Source organism: Westerdykella ornata (genome assembly GCF_010094085.1).
Source record: "Westerdykella ornata strain CBS 379.55 unplaced genomic scaffold EI97scaffold_13, whole genome shotgun sequence".
Classification (NCBI taxonomy): Eukaryota; Fungi; Ascomycota; class Dothideomycetes; order Pleosporales; family Sporormiaceae; genus Westerdykella; species Westerdykella ornata.
Genome location: NW_022986863.1, coordinates 26001 through 37941, shown reverse-complemented (window position 1 = coordinate 37941; position 11941 = coordinate 26001). Strand labels below are relative to the sequence as shown.

The following is an 11941-nucleotide window of genomic DNA, read 5'->3' as shown; positions in this document are numbered from 1 at the left end:
GGTGCGGCATGTTTCTGCATGGCGTTTTATACCATATGCATTCGGTGCGGGTTGACCTGTCGAAGATGATACCCAATACCCTGTCCATGACATGGATGCGCTTCACGAGGCTTTGGAGGGTGGGAAGTCTCAGTGTAATAGTTTAATGGATGGTACGGTGTACATCAGCAGTGAGAAGAAGCAGTGGTACATTTACTGTTAGGTGATAACCGGGGAGGATTTCAGTCCATATTCAAACGTATACTGGCTGAGTCTTCTACGTTCCCACCGTTCTTCATGGGCAAACCAGCTCCCTTTCCTATCCGCCAACAACCCCACACTTCCGTTCCTTGGCTCTCACGACATGCAGCTCCAAGACGCGTACATCGTATAGATTCCTCTTCTCAGCTTGTTTATAGTCATACATTCGACATCGCCTGTGCACCGCCTCTTCCGTTAGGCCCGCATATTAACGGCCTTGGAACGACATGGGTTAGCTCGACTCCTATTTGCTATATTGAAAGCATAGTAATCGCGCGAAGGGACGTTGAGGTAGAGGGCGTGCTTAGGAACCGTTTTCAATAGCTGGGGGATGTATAAATACGTTGGCCATTCTTTTCCACGTTCTCTAGTTCTTGATTTTTCATTGCCTCCTCCCAATCAACTCGACTCTATCAGAACGGCCAACCACGTCCATCCAAGTTAAGCTCCCCGAACTCAACCCCCCTTCCTCTCGCCCCATCGCCCTTTTCTAACTATTCCCTCCACCCCTCAGCTCTAATAAAATAATAAAACCAAAAAAATGGCCACCTCCCCGCAAAACACCCTCGCCCTCCGCCTCCGCGCCCTCCACCAACCCGGCACCCCGCTCCTCCTAACCAACATCTGGGACGCCATCTCGGCCTCTTCCATCGCCGCCTTACCCACAACGTCTGCCCTAGCCAGCGCCTCCTTCGCCGTCGCCGCCTCCCACGGCCTCGACGACGACGACCTCCCGCTGGACCTCAACCTCGCCAGCATCCGGGCCATCGGCCGCATCGCGCAGAAACACAACATCCCGCTCACCGTCGACTTCCAGGACGGCTACGCCGAACGCCTCGAAGAAGGGGTTCGCGAAGTCATCGCCGCGGGCGCCGTGGGTGTCAATCTTGAGGACTATGGTCGCGAGATCGGGGGGTTGTATGATGTCGATGTTGCGGTTGAGAGGATCAAAAGGGTGATGAGGGTCGCGGCGGAGGAGGGGGTGCCGGATTTCGTGGTCAATGCCAGGAGTGATGTTTTGCTTTATGGGGGGAGTGTGGATGAGGCTATTAAGAGGGGGAAGAGGTATTTGGAGGCTGGGGCGTGGAATGTGTTTGTTTGGGGTGGGGGGAAGAGGGGAGGGATTACGAGGGGGGAGGTGCAGAGGTTGAGTGAGGCGTTTGGGGGGCGGTTGAATGTTTCGCTCAAGAGGAAGGGGGCGGGCGGGTTGAGTGTGAGGGAGTTGGGGGAGATGGGCGTGGCGAGGATTAGTGTGGGCCCGGGGTTGATGGGGAAGGTGGTGGGGAGGGTTGGGGAGGAGGCGGAGAGGATTGCGAGGGGGGAGTATGAGTAGGTGTGTGAGAAGGGATCAAGAGATCGGTCAAGGAAAGATGGCTTTAGGGCAAGGGGGTAGAGTGGCGAGGCTACTAGTAGGTATGCCTTCACGGCTACATTTTTAGGTAGAAACACTATCAGACAACGCCCTCCAGCAGAAACTTGACTCCTAGAATTGCTTTGCAGTTTATATTCACCTGGATTCTATAATGACAAGTAGGCGAACGACGGGTAAAAGAGCGCAACAAATCCTTTTGAAATTGTGTGCAACTTCTTCACCGAGATACAAAGGAGACAAAGGGAAACCATAGGGTGAAAGGGGTATAGGGTACAGAACGCAACTCCCGCAAATGCTTGAACCCACAAACAAGTGATCCTCCTTTGATAATGCATTTCGTGACCTCGGCCGTTTCAGTTGCCCTGTGTAGAAGGACTTTCTCATCTGAAGAATCAAGCATCCGGATCACTCGGTGTGCTAGGTTGTTCTGGCTGAGGCAGCGAATCCCGCAATTCCAGCAGGCGGTTGCGACAGTGGATCACGAAGATTGCAATGGCCAGGGAGTTCCAGACGTCATAGCCCTCTTGACCCAGGTCAAACATGGCGACGGTCCGGAGAAGAGGTACTGTCGCTTGGGAATCGTAGCTGACGAAGGCCATGACGGTGTGGCAGGCAACTACACCATATAGAGTCGGAAGTTCGGGCTCATCATCGAGCTTCTGCGCTTCTTTCCCGTTCTTCAGGCTGCTCCTCTGAATCCTCCTCTCTTCGAAACCCTCGCGCCAGAGTTCTGCACGTTTGTTGAGTTTTCGCAGCATCTTGGCCTCGGCCACGCTGGCGCTGATATGTTTGGGCACGCTGATGATCTCGAACAGGGATGAATCTCTCCAAACCTTGTCAATCTTGCCGTCGCGGAGCGCCCATTTGTTATATTTCAACACTGCAGCCCGAATTTGTTTCTCGGCAGTGCGGATAGGAGCTTTCTGAAGGACTGCATCTCGAACGCGACCACCCAGGCCGAATAGTTCGTCAAGCGCTCGGAAGGCTGGGTCGCGTTAGCTTCAAGTCGTCACGGCAACCCGGGGTCGATACGTACCGTGATATTCGACGTCGGGTGAGCTGGGCTTAACGAACGCTTTATCGATATTCCTCGTAAACAGGTCCGCCGGGAGCATTGGGAAATCCGCGAACCACGTAGCAGGTAAAAGAGGCTCAAACCCACGCATCCCCAGCTTCTGGAAGAGGAAGATCGCATCTTCGGTCCACCCAGCATTGCGTAGCTCTTGACCCTGGCGCTCGCGCCGCTGGCGCTCCAACTCTGCATCTTGCTGTTTGCGCTGTTCCACGTAGTCGGCTTCGTCTAGCACATATGTCTCCTCGTTGGCGTCCCATTCTTCAGCGGGATCCGAATTAAGGGTCTGCGCTATGTTGTCGATCAACGTGTCGCCTTCAAAGTCGGTATATGCACGCTCTAGCGAGGACGGAGGAGAGGGTGAGATCATATCCGGCGAGTGGTAGTTCCTTAGCTCCCTGGGACTCGGCGTCGCGATTTTCCATCGCTGGAACAGCGTATCCGGAGTCATCTCTTTGGCGCTAGAGGGCTCATCGAGCGTGATTTCTGGCATCTGCCTCGTGTGTCGCGGCAGTGGAGGAACTTTGGCCTTGAATTCCTTGTCGCGCTTCTGCTGTGTTTTGCGAGGACTGACATAACTCCAGAAACGGTCTGAAATGTCGCGTATGAATGCCATGGTGGAAGTTGTTGTGGAAGAGGGGGATGTAGAACTTGAGTGCGAAACAAAGACACAAGCCCGCGCCGTTCGCGTCGCGATCAAAGAAAGTAGACTCTAAAAGGGGCTGAGGGAATAATCGCGGGGGGGGCAGGACGACGGTTAAGCTGTTGCTATTGTAAGAAGACAGGTGATATGCTTCGAGGTGAAGAACGCGAAACGCAATATCATATTCACCGGACTCCGAGGAGTGAATGTGAAGGGGAGATATTGGCGGTGAAGTTGAGGCTGGAGGTGGCTGGGGTTTGATGCGCTGTCACATGACTCATCTTATCTGATCCGCATAATGGCGGGATTTACCCTTGTCGAATGGAGAGAACCCCGCCAAAAATTTCAGAGAGTGGGTTGGGCGCGTCCCAGAGCAACTGAGCAGAGCGCAGGTCCGTCTCTCCCAGGTACAAAAGTCTAATCACGACCATATTTCCTGCGATCACAAAAATCACCATGACCGCCAACGATTCTATCACCGCCGATCCGCAAGTTCTCGCCCTCCAAAACATCCTTACTTCCGAACAAGAACCCCTCGCGCGTCGATTCCGCGCTCTCTTCTCCCTCAAGTACCTGGCCTCTCTAAAGCCGCCGACCGAGCAGACCGTACCTGCTATTGAGGCTATTGCTGCAGCCTTTGGATCGCCTTCTGCATTGTTGAAGCATGAGCTCGCATACTGTCTAGGACAGTCTCGACACGATGCCGCCGTCCCACCGCTGAGACGGGTCCTGGAGAATAAGGAGGAGGATGCCATGTGCCGGCACGAAGCTGCAGAAGCCCTCGGAGCTATTGGGGATATGGGGAGTTTGCCTCTGCTGAAACAGTTGAGGGATGATGGCAAGGAGGTGGATGTAGTCCGTGAGACTTGCGACATTGCCGTCGACCGCATCGAGTGGGAGCACGGCGTACAAAGGAAACAAGAACAGCTCAAGCAGAGGTATGAAAGGTAGTACAGTTCACAAGTAAGCCGCTAACATGGGTACAGCGACTTCGCCTCAATAGATCCCGCCCCACCACTACCGCAAGCCTCTCAGGCTTCTTCGATCGAAGACCTGGAGAAGACCCTTCTCGACACATCCCTACCACTATTCCAACGATACCGAGCCATGTTCGCCTTGCGTGATCTCTCCTCACCTCCAGATCTCCCCACAGCTGTTCCCGCCATCAAGGCCCTCTCCCGCGGCCTGAGCGACCCATCCGCACTATTCCGTCATGAGATCGCATTTGTGTTCGGCCAACTGTCGCATCCCGCGTCCATTCCTAGCCTTGTCGAAACGCTGAGTAACACGAAGGAGGCGAGCATGGTTCGACACGAAGCCGCCGAGGCATTGGGGAGCCTTGGAGACGAGGAGGGCGTTGAGGATATCCTTAGGAAATTTCTGGATGACCCCGAGCAAGTAGTTCGGGAGAGCGTCATAGTGGCTCTTGATATGGCTGAGTTTGAGAAGAACGGAGAAACCGAGTATGCCATTGTTCCTGATCGTGAGACAGTGGCAGCATAGAATCGAGGGTTTGTGCAATTGGGTAGACATATGGCGTTATGGCGGGAAAGCGTTTATCAATGATAGATTTCCTCTTCAGTTATTGGCGTTCCATCTGTGGCATTGCTGTCAATGTGGGAATGTCAAATCAAACGAGCAGGATGACTCACTTATTACCACATTCACACACATAAAACACCGTGGTGCCTTCATCTGCGCTTCGCAGTTGCTGCGTATAGAAGCGAACCCGCTCTCGTCCACACTTGTCACAGCGGTGGTCGACGAATGCGTGTGTCTGCATGTCTTCTTCATTGAGCGTCTGGACTTCGGATCGTTTCGCCCGCAGAGAGGAGGGGAACGCCGTGGGCTTGGAACGAGTGACGATGGTCTTGGATGAAGTATCTGCAGGATCCTCTTAGCTTGCCCACAGTTGCTGGATTGTGGTAGTCTCCAACAAACCTTTACAGGAAGCTCCGCACACCTGGCAGGTTAGGATGGCATTTTGCTTGCCGGCACTGCCGTCCAGCAGATTGCCACAGTCGGTGCAGAAAACGAGAGAGCCGATCGCAGCCATTGTTGCGTGCGACGGGGAGTGGTTTAACGAATTGGCGATTTTCAGGAAATGTTTTGGCAAGCCCTGAGCGTGAAAATCAGCCGCACGTACCTACACGTCGGCACGGGAAAGCGCGGGCGGAAGATCGACATGCCAAGCCACTAGTACAAAAACGAAGGCGGTCAGGCGCGACAGTACGGAACTGTGAGAGGGTGAACGCATTCGGCAACCACCACCATCTCGGCTTCTTCTTTTGCTACCTGCCGCACTCTCCAAAACTTCACGGCGGGCTCCGTCTCTCGTACTCTCCGCCATGAACATACGGTCACCGCCTCCGTCCTGACACTCCGTCCGCCCGGCCAAGGATCATAGGACGACTGTTCTGCTTCCATGTGTATCGCAGTCCCGGCGTTGCAACCTCTCACCGTCGACTCTCACCATGTCGGGACCTGAGAATGGCAATTGGCCCTCCGCCAAAAGGGGGCTGCCCTTTCGACCACCGACGGTGGACGAGGCGCTACCCTATTCCCCCTTCACCTCCATCGTCCCATTCTCCTCCGGTGAGTGCTCCTTCACCTACTATTCGCAGTTTCCTTCTCCCCACTGATCACTCTTCTAACGAATTCAGATGTCATACCCTTCCCATCCGCCGAGCCACCAACGCCGCCCTCGACCCTCACCCCAGAACAGCGGAGCACGGCAAAACGATCAGTCCAGATTCTGAATGAGGAGGCACGAGCTTCGCCAGTTTCTCCGCATCTGCAGCATACTCTTCGTAAACTGCAGGGCTTTCTAGACCCGGATGATTTGACTCAATTGTGAGATAGCGCCTCCACGCCAACCAGAGCTTACTAACGTGCCATAGCCGATTCAAATCCACTACATCTCTCTCGCCGTCCTCGTCGAATAGTGAGACCGCCACGCAGCCGAATGCTACCATGTCATTGAAGCCTACTCTCAGTCCATTTGCCAGTATGCTGCTAGAAGGTAGCGAAGTGTCCTTCATCTACCCCGGGCACACGGCGCCAACGCAGCCTAAGCAGGGTCGGGTCTCCAACGGACAACCCACCCCTCCTTCTACTTCGCGGGCGACGTCAAATTCCCAGCCAGTCGGGACTAATGGCATGGTCAAAGTTCACCCCACAAGTGATACCCAGCGATCCTCTGTGCAGCGGAATGGCACATCTGCTCCACTGCTCCGTCCGGGGGCGGCAGTGGTCGTAAAGCCGCTTCCAGGAGCCGTCCGTCCCGAGGAGTATCGCCGCTTTGATGCGCCTGAGCCGAGTCATCCATCTGAGAAAAAGAAACAGCCGGCAGACAACGGAGCTTCGGCTCTAAGTGCCCGGGAGCGTGAGATAGCCGATAGAAATATGGCTGATCTCAGTGCTCTCTTGGAAGAGCTCTCGGAGGCCGGGGATACCGACTGTTTTCAGATCATCGATACGGAAGATGGCGAGCTGACAGTCATCCGCGATGATGCTCTCGCCAAGCTTTCAGACGCAGTGTCCAGAGTCGTTAACCTAGGCTGTTTTTCGTCCGTTCCCATACAACAAGTGCTGTCAATTCAGTCACTTTGCCAACCGTTGATTGCAGCCACCGGCCAACTCTCCTTCGACCTCGAACTGATAGATCCGGAGATCATCGTCGAACGTCTCGCAAGCGCACAGGCAGGGTTGAGGGCGTGCAAGCTGGTACTTCAAACCATGACCGAGGGTTGTGATGACCGCCAGATATGCTCAGAGGATATCATCCAATGCGTCGTCCGTCTGCTCAAACTTGTTTTGAACTCGTGCATCATTCCGGTCACGGAATCTAGGCGGACTGGCACGTTGTCGGCCTTGTTCGCCTTGGCGTCTCAACATCGCAGTGATGTATATCCTCTGCAGCGCCTTTGTGGGAACATACTCAGTCACATTGCCACTCTGATTGGAAAGGTCAAGTTAAGCGAGTCTACATTGAGTCCCATTGAATCACTATCTATTGACATTATCTTCGCCCAAAACAGCGATAAGGAGGCAGACTCGGCGCTGGGACTACAAAAATTTGAACTATTCCGACAGAAGGCGATGGATGTTTTGGCGCAAATCTGCGCGGGCAACCAGGAACAGCGTCTCTCCATCACTGCCGAAATCCTGAACAACTTGGAGCGGTTACCAGATAAGAGGGCCAGCGCCAGACACTTCAAATCGGCCCGTGAACAGCCAATAATGCTTGTCTCCGCTCTCTTCATGCGCATTATCCAGGCGGCTGCCATCAATACCTTTCCAAAAGGAGGAAGCATGTTACCAAACACATCTGAGTCAGACGAAGACGATGGGGATGCCGAAAGTGACTCGGAGTCCGATTACCGGTCAAAGATGAAAAAGCGGGCCAACAAACACGCCAATACCATTCAAATAGCAAAGCAGATAGGTGTAGCCTCTCGACAGGCAGCTGGCCATATCGCGAGCACGCTTGTTGCTCGAGCAGAGAAGGTCTCTAAATCTGGAGACAAACCCTTCCGCAATCTCCTGGACCTTTTTATTGAGGACTTGTGTACTGTTTTGGGGTCACCAGAATGGCCGGCTGCATCACTCTTCCTCGAATCATTGCTCATTCTCATGCTAAATATCATCCGCAACCAGAAGGAGAAGGGCGTCCAAGCTGCGGACATGGCGCTGGCAACCGTAGGCGTCATGGGAGTTGGAATTATCGATTTCACCACTCGCTTGAGGCACCTCAAACGAAGTCTCGACGTCTCTCAGTCTGAAGTGGCCAGCCAGTTGGTTCCTCTGGCCGACGAGGCGCTCAAACGAAGCATAAACTTCAAGGATGTCCTCGCAGTGAACGGCCCGTACCGCATCGTGCTCGAGTCGTTGTCAAGTTATCTAGGATCCCAGAGTTCACGTGCCAATCGCGACGACCAACACCTGCGATCTTTGAGTGGTTACTATGTTACTTCTTGGGCGAATGCGTTCGACGAAGCACTCGGGAAGGAGCAGGCCGAGGCTCCTCGCTCCAGCTTCTTCGTTGACCTCGGGACCCATCTCCAGTCTGTCCTCGCAGACCCCAACTGGTTGGCTAAAGGATGGTAAGCATCGCCCTCCTGCCATTGCCAGCTTGTGCTAATGAGCGACGTAGCAAATTCCACAACGTGACAGACGTGGAGAGCCGATTAGCCGCCGGCATCATTACTTCACAAGAGCGATTTTGCCAGTACCTACAGCCTTTGATCTCATGCTTGCTTCGCAGCACCCAAAACCATCAAGCCAAAGTGAAATCACGTGCCATGAGCTGTTTAACACAGCTGATTGAAAAAGACCCCCAGATTCTTGATGATAAGTCGTTCCCCGCTCTGGCGAGTCTTATAGGGGATAGCTCACCCATGGTTCGTGAGAATGCCCTCACGCTGATATCGAAGTGTTTGGAACAAAATCCGTCGTTGGAGCATCACTGCCTTGCAGGGATTCTTAATCTCATGACCGACCCCGCGGTCGGGCCGAAGAGAAAGGCCATCAAATTGTTGAAGGATATCTTCAAAGGTTCCAGTGCAATAGAAAAGAAAATCAGGATTTCTACGGAGCTCCTCCTTCCGATCGGCGACGACGACAAGACCATTGCTGATTTAACACGGCAGACCCTGGAAGAAATCTGGGTCGAACCGTTGCGATCCTCTGGAAATTCACATGACAATCAATCGAAGTTTGCGCGAGAAAAGCAAGTATCCTTACTAGTAGCCACGGTGCAGAATGTTCAGGCGCGGCCTGCCCATCTCCAAGCATTTGAGACGTTCTTCACGGCACTCCTTTCACCTACGACCAAGAACGCAGCAGACAGCTTCAAGATTTGCAAAGATTTGGTGGCTGATATGGTCGAAGGCGTCATCAGCAGTGATTCCGACACTACAGAGAAAACGCAGCCGAGGTTCCTGCAGACGCTGAGTATCTTTGCAAAAGTAGACCCGCGACTGTTCACTGCGGATCAGGTGCAGCTCCTGAAACTGTACGTGAAGAGCCTCGCCACCACTGAGGATTTGGCTGTCTTTCGTCCGACTGTTACTATTTTTCGCTATGTGTTTCCGGCTCTGTCAACATTGCAGGAAGCTTACCTGGCGGAGGTGCAAGATTCCCTCAATAAAGTCACAGGCAAATTAGCATTGCAAGCTGCACAAGGAAATGCCATGTACAAGCAAACCCTCCTCGACATCGCTCACTGCTCGTGGACCATTTCCCCTCTTGTCAAGGGAGATCCGCCTCGTGTCAAGTCGGGGCTGGAGAAGTTGACGAGCATGATTTGCTCTGTTGTCACCCAATTGGAGCCCCTGAGCACCATTCCGAAGGACAGGATGGAAGCGGCTGAGAAACGCATTCTGTCTTACATGATCCTTTTGGGTACATTTGGCAAAATCTGTGATTTCGACGAACACGTGGAATTATTCAAAGCCAACCTGGCGCGATTGATCCAAATGAGCATTGCAGGCAAGAAGGCTTCGGCGGAACAACTGAGGCGCCTCACCGCATGGAAGGGTCCGTCTGTTGCCGTGCTCCTTTTGGATCTTATTCTTCCTTTCACCAAGCAGAGCTGGGATATAACGATCCGTCAACAGGCCCTCTGCAGTATTGGCGAAATTTGCCAGCAAAAGACGAAACATTTCACTCGCGCCGATATTGAGAAGGCGTTCAAGCTCCCTTTCATCAATGGAGACGACAGGCTTATCGGGGTGGTGCTCACACAGTTTCGAGACTTCTTACACACCGCGGAGCGCCGGTCAGAAAGCGGTGCTGAGATTGCTGTTGGTGAAGGAGCCGTACATGGAGCTGAACGACTGGAAACCTCCTTCTCCGCGAGCGATAACGATCATGCAACGACTCACATTGCACGAACGTTCCTACCCAACATTACAAGTACTGCACTCGGCAAAGCTAGGGATTTGGCAAATACTGCAACTGAGATCCTTGTGAGCATCAGTCGACAGGGACTTCTCCATCCCAAAGAATGCGGTGCTGCTCTTGTCGCCCTTAGCACATCCCTCTTTCCAGAGATTGCCCTCAAAGCATCCGCAGAACACCGGAAAATCCATCTGCAGCATGAGACCATGTTTGAGAAGGAGTACGTTGCGGCTATCACACAGGCGTTCGAGTACCAGAGAGACATTCTCAACAGTCCTCACGGAATGATGGAATCTGGAACCAGTTTCAAGCCGAAGATGCACTTCCTCTTCGATGCTTTGAAACAGGGCTCACGGAAGACGCTGAAGAAGTTCATCACTAATCTGCTTAATCAACTCAATTTTGAGCTGGACAAGCTGAAGATTCCCGACGACACCATACCAGAGGCCGTTCTATTCGCCAGATTTTGTCTTGAGAATCTCGCCTTATTTGACTACGCCAGGCTCGACGAGGTCATACATGTTATTGTGTCCATCGAGAGCATCGTACTCAAACAGACTGGCCCGGCTGTCGCGCTGGCTATTGAGACGGAGTTACCAGAACAACAAACGGAGCAGCACCCTCAACCGGTGTCCGACAGCACTATCCCCGATGGTCCATCACAGGCCTCTGGCAGGCCTTCTGTTACTGCCGCGCGTCTGCGACAAATCACATCTGGCTCTATGATTTTGTCCATGATGTGGGAAACGCGCTTGTTCCTCCTGAAAGTGTTCAATCTACAGGAGAAGTTTACCGCGAACGACCTAAAGAAACCTGCGAACAAGTTCCATTTGATTAACCCAAAGATAATCTGGGACCGTTCTACAGGCTTGATGACGGCCCTTGACACGCCCGAAGCCATGAGAAAGCAATGTCAGGATTTTACTGAAATCATCAACGTGGACAGGGAGCATGCCGTTGCGGACGAAGACGCAGACGGAGGCGAGCAGCTGGCAAAAGCAGCCGCCGGCTACGAGACTCCGGAAGAGATGGACGATGGCGTGTCCGCTGCCCCTTCAAGTGGGAAGGGTCGCAAGAGGAAGAGCAGTGCCGGTCTAGGCGGAAGTACACCCAAGAAGGCGAGAGGCAGGGCAGCCGGAAGTAAAAAGGCAAAAGGGATTTCCAAAACTCCTGACGGGTCGGATTAGCGGCAGGCCGACCAACCGTTCTGGCTTGGGGACACTGTTGGAGAGTGCGCTTGGTGTGGATACTTGACTCCGGCTGGGGATCTCGAAGAATTGCCCACTTCTATCGCGGAGTTTCTCTGTCTTTCTCTCTACCATCTGGAACTTTTCATGGAGGATCTGGCGTTACATGTTTATGGTCGGTGGCCGCATAGAGATACCCATTTCCTTGTCGAAGCATTTCCGGGTGTATCTGATGAACCCATCTTGATCAAATAAACTCATGATCAGTTAGCGCATTAGATACAGGCGTTGAACAAATCGATGAATTTTGCGCTCGCACTATGGTCACTACATGTACTGTCATGCCTGTGCAGAGTGCGGAGGTGTTGTCAGCATGTCGCGGGCAATCAAGACATCCCACTACTTGGTAGGTGTCAAGTAGAATGGAGACATCTGACTCTAGTCCGGATCCCATAGATCGAAACCGCCTACACAACCGAATCTTATGCGATTCCCGCAGAGTCGCGTTTTGGTCGAACAGTCTA

At 53.2% G+C, this 11941-nt stretch overlaps 5 protein-coding genes across 5 annotated transcripts; 3 read left to right on the top strand and 2 right to left on the bottom strand.

Annotated features, from left to right (window-relative positions):
- Positions 1-781: 781 nt before the first annotated feature.
- On the top strand, positions 782-1573 carry EI97DRAFT_442995 (PEP phosphonomutase-like protein; the record flags this gene model as incomplete). The annotated part of the gene is made up of 1 exon (XM_033799788.1): positions 782-1573. One exon carries the CDS (start codon positions 782-784, stop codon positions 1571-1573), a length of 792 nt encoding a protein of 263 aa, XP_033653089.1.
- Positions 1574-1699: 126 nt separating this feature from the next.
- EI97DRAFT_433958 (uncharacterized protein) lies at positions 1700-3536 on the bottom strand. Its single transcript, XM_033798501.1, has 2 exons — positions 2649-3536; positions 1700-2597 (listed from the first exon to the last, which is right to left on the bottom strand). Exons 1-2 carry the CDS (start codon positions 3298-3300, stop codon positions 2005-2007), a joined length of 1245 nt encoding a protein of 414 aa, XP_033653088.1. The 5' UTR covers positions 3301-3536; the 3' UTR covers positions 1700-2004.
- Positions 3537-3679: 143 nt separating this feature from the next.
- EI97DRAFT_433957 (deoxyhypusine hydroxylase-like protein) lies at positions 3680-4924 on the top strand. The gene is made up of 2 exons (XM_033798500.1): positions 3680-4263; positions 4312-4924. Exons 1-2 carry the CDS (start codon positions 3784-3786, stop codon positions 4828-4830), a joined length of 999 nt encoding a protein of 332 aa, XP_033653087.1. The 5' UTR covers positions 3680-3783; the 3' UTR covers positions 4831-4924.
- EI97DRAFT_459022 (uncharacterized protein) lies at positions 4906-5383 on the bottom strand (the record flags this gene model as incomplete). Its single annotated transcript, XM_033800962.1, has 3 exons — positions 4906-4924; positions 4980-5211; positions 5269-5383. 3 exons carry the CDS (start codon positions 5381-5383, stop codon positions 4906-4908), a joined length of 366 nt encoding a protein of 121 aa, XP_033653086.1.
- Positions 5384-5601: 218 nt separating this feature from the next.
- On the top strand, positions 5602-11705 carry EI97DRAFT_419824 (uncharacterized protein). Its single transcript, XM_033797006.1, has 4 exons — positions 5602-5922; positions 5991-6180; positions 6228-8432; positions 8483-11705. The coding sequence occupies exons 1-4, from the start codon at positions 5802-5804 to the stop codon at positions 11415-11417; spliced, it is 5451 nt and encodes a 1816-aa protein (XP_033653085.1). The 5' UTR covers positions 5602-5801; the 3' UTR covers positions 11418-11705.
- The last annotated feature ends 236 nt before the right edge of the window (positions 11706-11941 follow it).

Coding starts and splice junctions, on each gene's coding strand:
- EI97DRAFT_433958 (XM_033798501.1), bottom strand. CDS start 3,300: ATGGCATTCATACGCGACATTTCAGACCGTTTCTGGAGTTATGTCAGT. Junction 2,598..2,648: donor ACCCGACGTCGAATATCACG/GTACGTATCGAC, acceptor AACGCGACCCAG/CCTTCCGAGCGCTTGACGAA.
- EI97DRAFT_433957 (XM_033798500.1), top strand. CDS start 3,784: ATGACCGCCAACGATTCTATCACCGCCGATCCGCAAGTTCTCGCCCTC. Junction 4,264..4,311: donor AACAAGAACAGCTCAAGCAG/AGGTATGAAAGG, acceptor TAACATGGGTAC/AGCGACTTCGCCTCAATAGA.
- EI97DRAFT_419824 (XM_033797006.1), top strand. CDS start 5,802: ATGTCGGGACCTGAGAATGGCAATTGGCCCTCCGCCAAAAGGGGGCTG. Junction 5,923..5,990: donor CATCGTCCCATTCTCCTCCG/GTGAGTGCTCCT, acceptor TAACGAATTCAG/ATGTCATACCCTTCCCATCC. Junction 6,181..6,227: donor CCGGATGATTTGACTCAATT/GTGAGATAGCGC, acceptor AACGTGCCATAG/CCGATTCAAATCCACTACAT.